This window comes from Dendropsophus ebraccatus, chromosome 2, assembly GCF_027789765.1.
Source record: "Dendropsophus ebraccatus isolate aDenEbr1 chromosome 2, aDenEbr1.pat, whole genome shotgun sequence".
NCBI classification, from domain to species: domain Eukaryota; kingdom Metazoa; phylum Chordata; class Amphibia; order Anura; family Hylidae; genus Dendropsophus; species Dendropsophus ebraccatus.
Genome location: NC_091455.1, coordinates 72292974 through 72309807, shown reverse-complemented (window position 1 = coordinate 72309807; position 16834 = coordinate 72292974). Strand labels below are relative to the sequence as shown.

The 16834-nt window shown below is 40.6% G+C and overlaps 1 protein-coding gene across 4 annotated transcripts in view; it reads right to left on the bottom strand.

Annotated features, from left to right (window-relative positions):
- The window catches only part of PTPRM (protein tyrosine phosphatase receptor type M), a 597029-nt gene that overhangs the window by 351239 nt on the left and 228956 nt on the right, over positions 1-16834 (bottom strand). For all 4 annotated transcript variants that reach the window (XM_069957755.1, XM_069957756.1, XM_069957757.1 and 1 more), the window contains exon 7: positions 4455-4748. In XM_069957755.1, coding sequence (XP_069813856.1) covers positions 4455-4748 — 294 coding nt within the window. The remainder of the gene's footprint in view (positions 1-4454; positions 4749-16834) is intronic.

Sequence of the window (16834 nt, the reverse complement as noted above, 5' to 3'; positions counted from 1 at the left end):
CTGAATCCCGCAGTCCCCCAATTATCGATGTCAGAGAACAACGTCACAGAATCTTGAAGTGACACTTTCCTGTCACATCTCCTTTGCAATTGCTCAATACTTTACACATTATTCATTATGCACTGAGAAAATCTATTTAGGGTAAACTATTATGTACAGTCTGAAATCCAATAAAGTGAAATTGTGTTATAAAGTTCTAATACAATCCACATACCAAAGATGATATCCTCAAGCTTGTCACTCACTTCATAAAAAACTTAAAAGTAATATAAGATAATAAACACAATCCCCACTTATTGGTGAGCCAGGACACTACACACCTTCACTTTGTATCAAGGGAACTCTCATTTTCCTTCACTGATGGTTAATTTCACTTGACCTTGTTTTGTTTTTTTAATAAGCAAAATTCGTTTTTCTAACTAGCATCCAAATACAGAACGTTATACACAAGTACAGTCTGCATAAAGACTATGTAGACAAAGTAACTCATCAAACAAATCAAATTAGCTGAGGAGAGATCTGAATTCAATTGTTGTTACTTCAAATTAGATCAGCTCGTAACAAACTGAAGAAATGGAATGTGTAACTGAAGAGAAACAGAGAACATGAAAGATGAGCCCTACGTCTGTCTACAAGGTGAAAATGTGACTGCAGTATGATAAATTTGCTTTAAACCGATATCAAATGAGATATCAGGCCATAAAGTCATCACAATATCAAAGCAGGGCTCAAAGGGAAAAAAAGATTGCTTCCAGATTGTTAAAGGACAGATAGATCAGTCCTTCAGGGTCAGCATCCTTTATACAGCAGCTGAAATCTCACCTTCAAGGACTTCTTCAACTACAAGCAGGGTAAGTGAAATATCGAGCTTGCCTCCAGTCAAGGCTTGATATTGGTAGACAGGGCACTTTAAGGACATATGTGAGACTGGATTAAGAGGCTGATGGTACGGGAACAACCAAGTTTAAAGAAATCACTCATTGGTTTCATGCCGCTAGAGCCATGTGTAGCATGAAGCACTGACTGTCTTCCCTATCAAAACAATCTAGGATTTACTCCGAATGGCTGTCCTGTCTTAAAGTAATCATAGTTTTATCTTCAGCTCATTGGGGTTGTCCCTGGCCCTGATTTACAGATCTCCCCCTACTTGTGTTATAGGGAGAGATCTGTGTCAATCAGCGAAGGCCTCCATGTAAACTTGTAAATTGAGGACAGGATATTCCAGATAAACCTGATTGCTATAAATGGCAGGATTAAAAGCTCTTCTGCAGCACTTCAACAGAATCAGAACAGAAATCTTGCTAACATGCCAATATTAAACAATTATGCTGATAAAAGCTAAAAAAAAAAAAAAAAAAGGTGTGTATGTGGGGATTTTATATCACTTACACTTAATCAGGGCCGTATTTACCACTAGGCACCCGTGTCTGGTGCCTAGGGCAGCACCTTGCAGGGGGCAGCACCAGAGAGCAGGGGGAAGGAAACAACTTTTTTTTTATTTTATTTTTTTTTATTTTTTAAGTGTCCCACCTCCCATTCAGACTTGCCAGTAAATCTGGTGACTTTCCGGAGGGGCGGGGGGAGGGGGGGAGGGGGTGTATGGTGAAATTGTTTAGGTCTCAAACTATCACCTACCAATCTACCAATTCTGTGGTGAGAATTCTTTCCACAATATGCAGACAGCTCTAATCATTGATTCAATTTATGTATTAAGCAGTTAAAAACCAGGAAAAACACATCTCAGACAATGTTTCTACATGTAGAGAAATGCATGTGGCTGAAACCACTCTCCTCCACTCTCCCCAAGATGGGGTGCCTTAAAGGGTTTATCCAGCACTAAAAAAACTTGGCCACTACTTTTGTCTCCAGTTTGGGTGGGGTTTTGAAACTCAGTTATATTGAAGTAAATGGAGCTTAACTGCAAACCAGACCTGAACTGGAGACAACAGTAGGGGAAAAAGTGGGCATCTTTTTGTAGCGCTGGATAAACCCTTTAAGGTATAGTGCCTAGGGCAGCAGCAGCTGTTAATATGGCCCTTACCTTAATACTCACCTCCGTCCTTTTGATACTAATACCTACATCTGGTATTGTAGTAAGTGGAATAGTTCGATCTATTAAAATATGACAATATTGTTCACGCACAGTGAACGGCGTAAACGAAAAGAGAAAAAACACCAAGATGGCAAAAAATTTAAAAAAGCAATCAAAAACTTCCTTTTACACCAAAATAATACCAATAAAAACTAATGGATCATGGCCCAAAAAAAATAGCCCCCGACCAGTCCTGTAGGTGGGGAAAAAAATGTTATGGCTCTTAAAAATTGAGGAAGAACATTGCTTCATTGTGACCTGAACATCAGTGCATCAATGACCATTGGTCATGATGGGGTAGTAACAATAAAAACAACAAAGCAGTATATAAAAAAACTATATAAAAACAGCCTTCAAAATAGAATGTTTCACCAATATATAATGGCACCCAGTTCCACTGAACATCCGTGGCAACAACCATTCTCATATATGCAGAAGCTGAAGACCACTTACTAAGCTTATATTTTACCCAATATAAAGGCAAATACACTTACTACTGGATAAAATGGGGGCTAACGCATCACAACCTCCACATTTTTCCGAACAGTTCTTGTTCTTTTTCTAAGCACATTGAGAACTATATCAAGGAAGGGCTGTGTCTAGGACTATAGTTAGGCTGGATTCAAACACAAGAAAGCAAGAAACGACTGTAAAATAGGCATGAAAAGCAGCTGTTATTTTAGTCTAGTAATGATACATACTGTATTTATAAAACACAAAACTGACACTTATTTCTCTCACCAACAAAACAGCCCACATTAGTGATATGACTGGTGCAATATGCTGTTTCTCTTTAGAATAAGGAATTCCAACATCCCAACACTGCGTGTCTAACTGCGCCACTGTGCACCAAGCTACTGTATGCCGATCACATGACTAATGTGAATCACCAGTCCCATTTGAGACCTAAGGGAATGTGGCACACATCTTTAGACACTAGTAGCACCAGGGAGGTCATAGCATAGACCTTAGCACCAGAATGAAAACCATTTCCCTGATAGTTAACACTAGGGTCATAACGCATTGTCAGAACTATGTTTTCATCCTTTACTATCCAGAGTGTCTCAAAAAACCTGCTGTATTTGCAAAGGCGCATGGTGTGAGGGCCACTGCTATAAGTATAGTTTTTTTCTAACCACAGAGCCTTTTTGTCTATTCAATTAATGGTACATACTTAAGAGTACTATATAAACCACTGGAAAATATACATAGTAGAAAATTATATTAAAATTATTGCTACCCCAGAAGTAGATTTCCTTTAAATACATAAGATTAACTCTGCCCAGGAACCATTTTTCTGCCGTCTTATGTTCTCAGAACAGCAAACTTCCTGACTGTGCTGAAACACTTCAGTCCATTAAGTTGTGCATTGACAATTCAATCATTACATTTTAACCTTGTGGGGGATAACATTTGCCTTCGTCAAAGAGATTCATTTATTGGCTGTGCAGTTGAACTGGGGTACAAGTTGCAGGCTGAAATGTTATACAGTAAAATTTGATGATTATGATTTATTTTCTTAATGTTTAATACATGACAATATTGATAGCATTACACATTAGTATTACAACCAGAACTATTATTTGTAAGACAATTTGTAAGTGTAGATGTTATATATCCTTATATATTTATTTGCTATTGTTACAGGAATAGAAAATTACTTGGTATCAGTAGCAAAATTAATTTGTGACAACTTTGAAAGAATGTTGCATGTGTGTAGGTGAATCTAACGTATGTAACACACAAGACTATACCCTTCCACAGCGTATGACTGGCCTTTCTGCAGTAGAAGGGACCCTATACATTCTGGTTGTTGCTGTAATTTTTTCCTACATATTCCATGATTAGACTGTTACTAGATAACTAGGCTCCTGTTTATTAAAGAGTGATGTATTTTTTTAAGTTGTTATTTAATGGTTAATTTATGGACTATACAGATCATTAAATGAATTGCCCAGAAGCTGTATGAACTATGCCAGCTGTACCTTTTTTCAGCTTACTGTATATACAAGGAGACAATAAAACATTGTGTAAGTCATATAATTTAAGATTGCATTATTTTAACCAGAGACAGAAATTCTTCCTGTAAGCCAACTTTGCATTTATGTAGTCCCCCCCCCCCCCCCCCACCCGCTTCTTCCCGTAAGGCTTGTAACAATTGAAAGGCTTAAGATTATGCTTGACAATACGCATAATGCTCCATTTAAAACACTGGTTCTTTGCTATAATCTTTGGATATAAATCTTAAGATAAAATTTGTCAGGATACAACAGGGCTTCAAGGTCACAATGTACTAACACTGATGACATTAGAAGGAGTTTTTTTTAACTACAGCAATCAAATATTCTTTATTTCTACTTACCAGCACATTTTGTCCTTGTCCTTAATGCAGGTCCAGGTGATCCTGTTCCACCATCTCCCGGTCTTGTTAAAAGGACACTTATTTCATATTCCGTATCAGGGTCAAGATGTCCAATCTTATAACTGGATGAATCCACAGACTGGATGTCAGACCAGGTTCCACTTGTAGTCCGGTATTCTACATCTCTTTGAATGATGGGGCCATCTCCATTAATTGAGTTTGCATTAAGCTGTATCCACAAATATGTTGCCCCAACAGAAGAGAGTTGAGGGGGGGCAATGGGTACAGGTGGCTCTGCAAAAAACCCAGAAGGTATTAGCATGCATCACTTATGAAGTAAGTTTTGTGAGTTTAGTAAGTATAGTAAGTAGCCTAGGAGTATGTCTGCATAGGCGCTCTGACCCCCCCACCACCCCAAAAACATTTTTTTTTTTTCAATCTGCCATTAATTTAAAAGGAGAAAAAAATGAGAGATTTTTTTTTAAAAAGTACCATCCAAATAGCACTTACAAAAGAAGTGACATGTTACCTTTCAGAGAGCTTATTCTTGGAAGCTCACATTAAATTTAATAAGAACTTGAAAAAATGCCTCATAAACCATAAAAATAAAATCAGCACCTGTTATTTTCAAAGACTCTTGATCCCTCACTCAGACCCTCACAATTTCCACAATGGGCAAGGAAAAGAAAGCGCCAAAGCACTTCCCAGGCTCACTGGCTTTTCGATCCTTCTACAGGAGACGAACACCACTGCAAGTTAACAGAGCTGGTCTTCTGCAGTGAGCTGGGGAGAGAAGCACTTATCTGCACACTTCTCCCAGCTTGTTCTACAGATTGGTAGAGATCTGAGCACTCAAACCAGGGGCGTAGCTAGGGGTTCAGCCTAGGGGGGCGAGTGAGTCTGAGTGGGCCCCCAACCAACCTTACCCATAGGGAACCTCAGCAGGTGACAAGGCTTTCTGAATAATAAAGGGAATATTCTTCTACATTACTCATAGTGGATAAGGATAAAGAGCAGTGTAAGAGGCTTCTGTACATTTCAAATATAGAACCACAAAAAAATTTAAAGTGCTTAAGATTAGAAAAATATAGCTGCCTTCTTCCACAGACAGCACCACTCTTGTCCTCAGTTTGTGTGTGGTATTCGACTGAAGTGAATAGTGCCAAGTTGTAAAACCACACACAACCTAAGAGCAGGGGTGGCGCTGTTTTGGAAGAAAGCAACTATGTTTTTTTTTCTTAATTCTGGAGAATCCTTTTAACCAGATTATCTTTGCCTAAAAATAATAGTGGTATAGGTAATAAGTTTTTAGACATTAAGGCTATGTTCACACTGCGTATAAGTCCGGCCGCATTTCGTACGCCGGCGTACATGTGCGGCTGAAACTACGGGCGTGGGAAAAATCGTCATGCGGCCGGATGCGTACGAACTGCGAACATACGCGAACATAAGCTTGACATAAGAAATGTCGCTTGATTTTTTGCTATGCCACACTGTTTGTTTTTTGATGTGATTGAATAAATATTTCACTTTTTAGAAGATATTGAGAAGTGCTGTTGGAATTTTTTGAATATATCCTCCAGGATCCAAGGTCAGGATCATCCAGCCGGCACCCACAAGACGTTTGAGCTCCAAGCTGTGCTGCTTGCAATACTTTTTGCATATCTATCTATCTATCTATCTATCTATCTATCTATCTATCTATCTCCTATCTATCTATCTATCTATCTATCTATCTATCTATCTATCTATCTCCTATCTATCTATCTCCTATCTATCTATCACATTACAGGAGGAGATATAAGAGGACAATGATCACATGTCCTTCATGCACCAGCATCTTCTCCCGTTCTCAGCCCCGCCCCCTTAATGACATCACCACAGGTCCTTCATCCACAAGAATCCTCTCCAGTTCTCAGCCCTGCCCCCTTATGACGTCACCACAGGTCCTTTCTCATCGCTCTGCAGGCTGTCTGCAAAAGAAATAGCTTTTTCAGACAGCATTAAGCCTCTGAGACCTCAGTGGGCCCCTGCCAGTGTGGGCCCAGGAGCCACTGCCCCCATGCCCCTCCCCCCTAATTTCGCTTATGACTCAAACCCTGATGAATCAAAACTTTTGACATGTCTCTGTGACAAATGACAGGGACACTTATAGAAAAGCAATTGTGTCAATAATTGCTTATAAATGAATCAATATACTTTTTGATTAGTTGACATATTGTATGACAAAAAATATCTGCAGTAATTTTTTTATAAGATTTTGGTGAAGATTTACCCCAAATTTAATACAATACATTGAAAAAAAAGCAGAGTTTAGACTTGAAAATACCTTCAAAACTACATCTAAAATATCTGCTATGTGAGAGTAGGATATTAAAAGTGCCATTTACATGTACTGCATGATAAAACATGGCTATCTAGGACAATGAAGGGGTGTGTAGTCTCTGGATTTTACAGTAAAAAAATGTCGTTTTTCTTGCAAAAGGAAGCAGAAGGCTATACTATGTATTCTGTTGCAGTTCTGTAACAATATGCGGTCACTAATTAGAGTGGGCATTTCTGGGGCCCCAAGCGAAGTTATGTCTGGGCCCCCCTCCTCGACATGCGCTCCACAACAATAGACCGCTGTGTGCTGCCCCCAGTAGTATATACCCCTTGTGCGCTACCGCCAGTAGTATATACCCCTTGTGTGCTGCCCCCAATAGTATATACCCCTTGTGTCCTGCCCCCAGTATTATATACCCCTTGTGTGCTTCCCCCAGTAGTATATAGACCCCTGTGTGTTCCCCCAGTTATATATAGCCCCCCATGTGCTCCCCCAGAAGTATTTGGACCTCCGGTGGGCTGCCCCAGTTGTATATAGACTCCCTGTGTGCTGCCCCCAGTCGTATATACCCACTGTGTGCTGCCCCAAGTTGTATATACCCCCTGTGTGCTCCCCCACTAGTATAAAGCCCCCCTGTGTGCTCCCTCAGTGGTATTTAGCCCCCTGTGTGCTCCCCCACTTGTATATTGACCTCCTGTGTGCTCCCCCACTTGGATATAGACCCCTGTGTGATTCCCCCAGTAGTATATAGACCCCCTGTGTGCCCCTCCAGTATTATATAGACTCCTGTGTTCTCTCCCAGTAGTATATAGACTCCTGTGTGCTCCTTCAGCAGTATATAGACCCCTTGTGTGCTGCCCCCAGTAGTATAAAGACCCCCGTGTGCTCCCCTAGTTATATGTAGACCCCCTGTGTGCTGCCCCCAGCAGTATATAGACCCCCTTTGTGCCTCACCAGTAGTATATAGACCCCCTGTATATTCCCCCAGTAGTAAATAGACCCCCTGTGTACCCCACCAGTAGTATATAGACCCCTGTGTGCTCCCCCAGTAGTCTATAGCCCCCCTGTGTGCTCTCCCAGGTATATATACCCCCCTGTGTGCTCCCCCTGTTATATAGCCCCCCTGTGTGCTTCCCCCATTTATATAGACCCCCTGTGTGCTCCCCCCATTTATATATTCCCCCGCTGTGCTCTCCCCCAGTTAAACAGACCCCTGTGTGCTCCCCCTTCCATATAGCATATAACACAATAAAACAAACACTTATACTCACCTGGGTCTGGGCGTCTCCTCTTCTCTTCACTCTTGTGGCCGCAAGAAGGGTTTTCCCTGCGGTCACAAGAGGCCGCGCTCCCCTTGTTCTAGCGCTGATGCTCCAGTGATGTCACTGGAGCGCCGGCACCACAAGGACAAAGTGGCCACTTGTGACCGCAGGGAAAACACTTTCTGTGGCCACAAGAGTGACTGACAGGAAGGGAGCCAATGGCTCCTGCCCTGTCAGTGCTGCTGCTTCATGTAACTATGAGCGCTTATTACTAGTGCTCATAGTTACAGTTCAGATCGCCGCAGCAAGCGGGGCAGCGGCCCTGTCCAGCGGTCTTGAGCACAAAAGCAGGACATGGGGGCCCCAAGCGATCGCTTGGGGTGCTTGGTGCCAAAGACCGCTACTGAGAGTGGGGATACACTATGACACTATATACTTCACTTATACGTCATTTTTTCAGTGCATTTTATTAGTTTAGAATGGCCTATGTAAGTAGACTAGTTTACAGATTACAGGGCCACTCACACATCCACAAAATACTGTCCTTGCACAGACAGTATTCTCCAGACTGGACCTCAAAGCTCCCAGTGTCAGCATTAGAGATAAGCAAATTTACAGTACAAATCAATCAAATTATTTAGCTCGGCAATCTGCTTATCAGACTGCTGCTTTTGAAATCCATGCTGCTCCTTACCGCTCCACCCCAAGCGCCTGAAAAAGCTGGATCCAGTCCTGGGAAACTTCTACCAGGACTGGATCAAGCTTTTCCAGGCAACCGAGGTGGAGCGGCACGGACATCAATGGCAGCCGGCTAACAAAGTGATTTGATTCAATTGTACTGTAAATTCACTCATCTCTATTCAGCATGCCAAAACTTTTTAAATATTTGTTATTGTATTGACATGCTGTTTCAGTATAGTAGAGTGAATATTTAAACTGTTTCAGAAGTTCCAGATTTGTAATTTACTTTATTTAAAAATCTCAACTTTTCCCATTCTTCTCAACTGCTGTATGTCCTGAAAAAGTGAAGTATTATTTCCAGTCTGACACATTGCTCTCTGCTGACATCTCTGTCCGAGACAGGAACTGTCCAAAGCAGGAAAGGTTTCCTATGGGGATCTGCTGTCCTACTATGGACAGATCTGTCAGCAGAGAGCACTGTGTCACACTGGAAAGAATCCACCACTTCCTGGAGAACATACAGCAGCTGATAAGTACTGGAAGACTGGAGATTATTAAATAGAAATAATATACAAATTAATATAACTTTCTGAAACTGAGCACTACAGTAGGGGCATACTCTTACACAGCACTCAATTTATACAGCAATACAATATATACTTCGAAACTTCATATTACTTTTACTGTAATGGTATATTAGAACTATTACCTTTTATGTAGGCTTTTAAAGTGGAAATGATAGTGGCATAAAAGGGGCGAGGACCTGTGGCTGTTATACGGATGTTACAATGCACTCATATTCTGCTTCTGTGAAACCAACCTTATGCTCGGGCTACATTCATATGTTCTGTAGAGCTACTGATTGACTTTTAACAAACCGAGAGCCAGCCATAGGCCACACTACTACATACAACTCAATACAGCGTATTCCTTTTGACTGCAGCTGTAACTCAATAGTTAAAAATCAATCAGCACCAGCCGCAGTGTAGCCCCAGCCGTAATGGTCAGTTGTATAGTTAGGAGGCAAATACATTGATGGTTTTGGGACACATTATAATTAAGGCAAATGCAATCTTCAACTTATAATCCTTGTATTTATTTTGAGAAACATTAAGTGAAACTAAAACTCAAATAGTAATTCCAATTTGCTTTAGAAAATCAGCCAATATGAGCTCCTTGTAGCTACTGGCTGTTGTGTTAGTAATGATTGAGTGAATGCAATGTGCAGGGAGCGTGTGCTGTAAACACTTCCATACCAACTCAAAATCATTTAACATCAATTTAAGTGATTAAGCTATTTCTTGAACCAGGACGCAATACAATTCTTCATGAAGAATCCTAAGGCAAGTGTGTAACCATGCTGAAAGATCGGTTAATTACTTTCTTGTTTCCCTCTATATATTAAGAACCGCTGAACTAAGATGCAAAGGCAAAGGCGAAAGGGTTACAAGATACAGCAATTAGGTAGCCGTGTTACAAGTATTTCAGATCTGCTGCTTCCTATTATTTGTGGAAACCCCAGAGCTATTTGCAGCCACTTGTGCATAGTGGGTAAAAGAGAAGCAATGAGGCAATACTATCCTGAAGGCTGAACAGAGCACAGGGGTAGCTGATTCTTAGATAAATTGCACTGGCCTAGATACATGCACCTCCTGCTATTATAATGACAGATTATACAGATCTTTCACTCATAAATGCATCTTATTGTGGTGTTTGTGATGAATACGGTTTATGCAAAGCCACATGAACAGGTCACTGGACTGTTGGAATTTATTTAATCAGGAGGGGAAGTAAGGGGGGGGGGGTGTAGATGTTTAGAAGCCCCCTCAGATCCCTATCCAAATCTGGAGGTGGAGTGCTGGAGGGGACTGTAGTTGGTTCTTCATGTTTTAGTAAAACTGTGTGACAGATAGAAAATTGAAGAGGGAGATATCTTATTAGCTAAGAGCACACAGCAGATCTCTTACATAACTTAAGGATGGGCCTATCCATTCAGCAAGCACAGAGAGAGAACATGACAGTGAGGACAATAAAAACAAAGTGCTTTTCTCTCCAGTTTGCTGCTGTCTTCTTTTCACTTCAGGTGATGGAAACTATAGTAAGGGTACTATTACATGGCCTGATGGGGGTCCGATAATAACTGTAAACGAGCACAGATCTGCTAGATCGGCGCTCGTTTACTGGACCTATTAAATGGCTGGATAATTGTTTAACAAGGGCTGCATGGAAATCGTTACCAATGTCCTTGCAGCCATTCCTTAAACTGCATACATTACCTATCCATGGTCCAGGGCTCCTCTTGTGGTCCGCTTCTCCCCGTGTCCCATGCGCTGCAGCTTCACTGGCCACAGCGGTCCCGGACAGTGATTGGCTGAGCAGCCTGTCAGCTAAGAAAGGGGCCGCTCTGAAGCTGCAAAGTGCGAGATCCGGGGAGAGGCAGAGCGCAAGAGGAGCCCTGGACCATGGATAAGTAATGTATACACTTTGCAAATCATCAGCCGCCGCCCGCATACCGCTATTACACGTGCCTGACAATTATAGGTCCAAACCTATATCAACAATCAATAATTAGCCGCATAGGGCCAATTCAGCCGATTATCATTCAGTGTAATAGTACTCTAAGTCTAAGGCGCCCATCTTACAGTGAGACAGAGAGAGCAGCCACACCCAGATCCCATATGATCAAAACTTTTGAAATGTTAAAAGTTTTGTTAAATTACAGTAAGTCATCAAGTACTCTTAAAGGGGAAGTCCGGTGGGGGAAAAAAATCAACTGGTTTCAGAAAGTTATACAGATATGGAAATTACTTCTATTTAAAAATCTCCAATTACCAGTACTTATTGGCTGCTGTATGTCCTAAAGGAGATGGTGTTTCCTTTCCAGTCTGACACCGTGCTCTTCAGATCAGGAAAGGTTTTCTATTGGGATTTGCTGCTACACTGGACAGTTCCTGACATGGACAGAGGTGGCAGCAGAGAGCACTGTGTCAGAATGCTAAGAATACACCACTTCCTGTAGGACATACAGCAGCTGAAAAGTACTGTTATCTAAAACTATTCTTTTTTACAAGAATTATGTTCTCAGTTTCCTGTTCAATATCTTCTTCACCTACTAAAAACCACAGTTACATATAAAAAATTAGATCATTAACAGAGGCTGGCAACCTTCTGCTGAATATCATCAAATCTAAAGCTAGAACACGTGAATGTCACAGTAAATAGTGAATGCACATTAAACACTAAAGTACAAATTAAGAAATGCATCTATCAGGATCCTACTATCTGCATTCCAGCAGTTTATGAAAGTGTTGAAACATTAACATTAATAAGACTAGACCAGACTTTTATATATGATATAGCCCAGCACAGCTCGCCTGTCCTTCACACTATCCTTAGACGCTTTGTCCTTTCATGTTTTTAGCTGACATTTCACTAATACTTCTGGAGAACTGCAGATATTAGCGAGCACAGCCCTAGCTGAAGCTTTATCTTTTAATGTCATAATATTTTTCATGTTTGTGATAAGTAAACCATTTTATCACTTAATAAGGCTTACTCACTACTTTACCAAATACAAAGAATACATTTAGTCGCTTTCTTTCAAAAACACAAAGCAGAGTGCACGTCTTACTATTTCAAAGAATGTATCAGAAGCCAGTGTTTCAATAAATGCCTCAGCTGCTTATAGGAGGAAAGAAGTCGTGTTCTGATATTATCTTGATTCCTTCTGCAGACTTAGAATGGAAATGACAAAGCTGCCAAATGAATGTGGGGTTTTTCTTCTTAGAAGCAACAAAGTTAAGTTCTGGCAGAAGAAGCTGAGCTCTGAATAGAAGTGGGTCACTGATGCTACAGATGGTTTCCCCTACATGCCCTCTGTTAAATGCTGAAAACCAACTTCTAAAAGCCTATAGACACCTAGCTTTTCCTTGGCTGAACTCAATAAGTAGGGTGAACCCTGCAATAATCGGATGTCTTTTCAGCAAGCACCATTATAGAGTGCTCTTTGTCTGGCTAATAATGCACCTGTGGCCATGCCAATATAAGAAACGTTTAGCCAGTGAACCATATGTAGAAGACTAATATGCTTCTCCAAACGCATTAAATCAATACTGTCCTGCTGCCTGCCTTTTGTTCCTATGTATTTTAATAACAGCCAGCATAAAAGGTCTGCGGAGGTATTAGAACAATCCAGTCTTGTACATCATAATCCAAGATTCCCATCTATACAAGGAAATAATAACAGAACATGAGAAGCTCAGAACAGAAATAACTTTTCACATCCGCTATTTTATTAGAGATTAGCCAAATCTAGACTTTTAGCTTCTGATCATTGTGACAGTCCATGGCTCATTGTTCGGCAGTCACTGAAAACTGACAGATATGTAATCAGGAATAAAAAAAATCCTAAAGCATAAAAAATAAAAGGAAAAATGTTGAATCGGTGGGTTAGGATAACCCCCAGGTAAGTACAATTGTGAACTACAGGTACCCTATAACTTTAGGGTATGTTCACACTGAGGAGTCTGTGAGGAATTTAAAGCGGAATCCGGGCCAAAATGCAAGTGGAATTTTGCTCAAATTCTGCTAAAATTCTGCCAGAGCTGAATAGGCGAGGAATTAAAAGTGACTGTACCACCAGGCTCAGGCTGAAGCACTGGAGGCAGGCTGACCAACCCTTAGTGGGAGGAAACCCCAGCCCCTCTATGATAGGGTTCCATTGATTCTAATGGAGTCATGTCATGGAGGGGCTGGGGTTTCTTCCCACTAAGGGTGGGTCAGCCCGCCTCCAGTGCTTCAGCCTGGGCCTGGTGATACAGTCACTTTAAAGCAGAAAACTTCGCTCAACCATTACTTGCGGAATTCGTGTGGATTCCTCACTGTGAACATACCCCAAAGGGATACTCTGGAGAAAAGAAATTGGGGGAGATTTATCAAACATGGTGTAAAATGAAACTGTCTCAGTTGCCTCTAGCAACCAATCAGATTCCAGCTTTCATTCCTCACAGACTCTTTGGAAAATGAAAGTTGGAATCTGATTGGTTGCTAGGGGCAACTGAGACAGTTTCACTTAACACCATGTTTTTAAAATATCAGAAGTGGTGTATTTTTTTCAGTATGACAGGTTGCCCTCTGATGCCACCTCTGTCTGTGACAGGAACTGTCTAGAGCAGCAAATCTCCACAGAAAATTTCTCCTTCTCTGGACAGTTCCTGTCAAGTACAGAGGTGGCAGCAAGGAACCCCTGTCAGACTGAGAATAATTCTCTACTTCCTGCAAGGCAGACAGCAGCTAATAAATACTGGAAGCTAATAAATACTGGACTGGAGGTTTTTTTATACTGAAGGACAGTAGTACATTGGTGTTTGAACGCTTCCAAACTCTCACTGTTCAGTACTTAAACAAAAAATTTACCCAGAAGAAACATTCAAGTTTTAAACTTTGCTCAGTATCTGAATGTTTTTGCAAGCAAAGATTGTAGGTTGTATCTGGTGATTTTGAACAACAAACAAAAATGTGCCCAGGGGGCAGTCCAAGTGGAAATTCCTAAACAAACTAACATGAAGGGCCAATAGCCCAAAGCACACCTGAAAATGCCCTCCATATATAATTATTGGTGGATACTGGAACCAATTAAACACATTTACAGTATTTCCTATGTATTTCCTATGGGAAGACACTGCTTGGTTCTGAAACTGCCCTTCTGAAACAAAGAAGTTTAAGAACAGAGGTACCACTGTAATTTGGCACCAGTTGATTTGAGACTATTTTATCTCTCTGCAGTATCTTCAAAATAACATAACTTTCTAACACTAAGGACACCTGCTTATTTTAAAAATAAAGATCACCCCCTGTGTTCCCATGTGTGAGCTCCTGGCATTATTAAGTTAGGAGATCCCCAGTGACTAAACTACAGTACCTTGCCTATAAAGAAATGACAAATCAGGCAACATGATAGTAAGAATGCTAAAAGTTCAATCAAGAAATATTCAGAACATTTTTACATCTTTATCTACAGGCCAACTGAATTTCAGCAATAGGTTACAAATGCAGAGACACGTGATGTAAAACTTATCAGTTCATCCTAACACGGGGCTGACCATTTTAGAAGACCTCCATCCTATTTACTCTTTTGTTTATTCTCTCATTTCCCAATCAGGACCTCATACTATTAAAGGGTCACAGTCATGATGCTGCCCCACATGCTCTTCCCATCGTGAAGTGGAGAGATGCAGCTCACACTGTGGGAGTTAGTAGAGCAGAAGCATGGGAGAATCATATAGGTTAAGATCAAGTGTAGAGAAAAAATAGAACAAGAAATTGTAGAGGCCATCCATTGAAGCAAAACTAAGCAAACATGTAATAAAGAGAAATTCATGCTGTACCATAATTAGTACACAGCAAAAATTAAAAAGCTATACATGCCTTTAAGTGCTGTATTTTGTATGATCAAGTTCATACAATATCAGCTGACACTGGTATGTTGGGTGGACATGTGAAATTCTTCATTATTTATGTACAAATACACTGCAGCCTTCCACCAGTCACCGCCACCTTATATTTATCTTAATTTTGTAATACCAGTCCATAGTATATGTCATGTAACCCAGCGTGTCTCAGGCTTTTTCTACTGGAACCTCACCCATTAGACAAAAGTGATGCCTGGGCCTCATCAGGCTCACCAAGAGGATTCTGGGCCCTCACCATCTATGGTGGAAGTCCATGCAAATATAAACTATTACTCAGTCTACCTTTCATTTGTCTCCTAAACTCTGTATAGCATAAAAAAAAAAAAGAACTGCAGCTTATAATCACTGTTGTAAAAACTCCCCAGCTATACCTCACCAACAACTAGGGGGTGCCTCACTGGTGAGATCTTTGGTTTTGTGATTTATAATGAATACATGACACCTTACACATTTCTATGAGATATTGCAATAGGGGTTATGCTATAGCTTACTGCATTTTGGCAGGAACAGTATTTGTAAATTAAGAGCACAGCACAATCTATGTGTATAGATGTATTACGAGCTGTGGTCTACCTGGCAGAGCACCCAAAGGATGTTACCTGCTCAGAGACAGACTCTCCAGATGAGCCTCTCCAAATTAACGGCATATTCTGACCTTCCACAATGTGGTCTAGATTTATTTCTTGCCCTGGACTGGTTTATATGCAAAGTCAGCAATAAAATTTCTTAATAACCTTTCCACAATTCTCAAGGAAAGAGAACACATTTTTTTTTACCAGAACCAATACTGTAAGGTTTATTGGAAAGAAATAGCACTGTAAATATTTTTAATGAACCCTTAATTCTTGTTTTTAATTTAGTTTTTCAACTAGTGAATAAAAAGAAGGAATAAAAAGCTCAGTATAATTTGTTTATCACCTGCATTTCCTACTTTTAATAAGACATTCTTTTTCATTTAATCCACTAAACAATCCCACAAATGCACAATAATCAGTCAACTAGATGGCAACCCGATTTTCTCTTTAATTATTGTATTAACTTTATGGAAATCCTAAAGAAAACCTGCCCCTATGATGTGGTGACATCCTTAGGCTATGTTCACATACCATCAAAATGACAAATGGCAAATAATGGCTGTTAATTATTACTTACCTCTCCCAGTGCCTGCGATCTGCAATGTGAACGCCTCTGGAACAACCGCCAAAAGGCATTGTCCCCCAAGTTGTGATGACACCACAACTCGGAGGGGAATGTCTATCCTGGCTGATGCCCGCTCTGCCAATCAGTGACTGGAATGCTGTCCTGCCCCAGTCACTGACTGACTGAGCAACTAGTCCATCAGCCATGTTGTGCCGTCAGCTTTGGTGGTGATCACAAAGCCTGTTGGAGGTCCCAAAGCGGTGGAAAGATGGCAGTGGGATCATGTCCTTTAACTTGATCCCATTTTATTTGTTGTTCAGCTATGCATCCTCTAACTCATGTAATGTTTTTCTTTTATAGTCTTAATATTATATTTATCCTTACATACAATTTTATAAAAAAAAATTATATTTATTGTTGCTCAACAGCAAGCAAAGGAGCTGTATGGATGCTTTATAATAAAATTGTATTCTTAAAGGGGTACCCTGGGATGTTCATGGC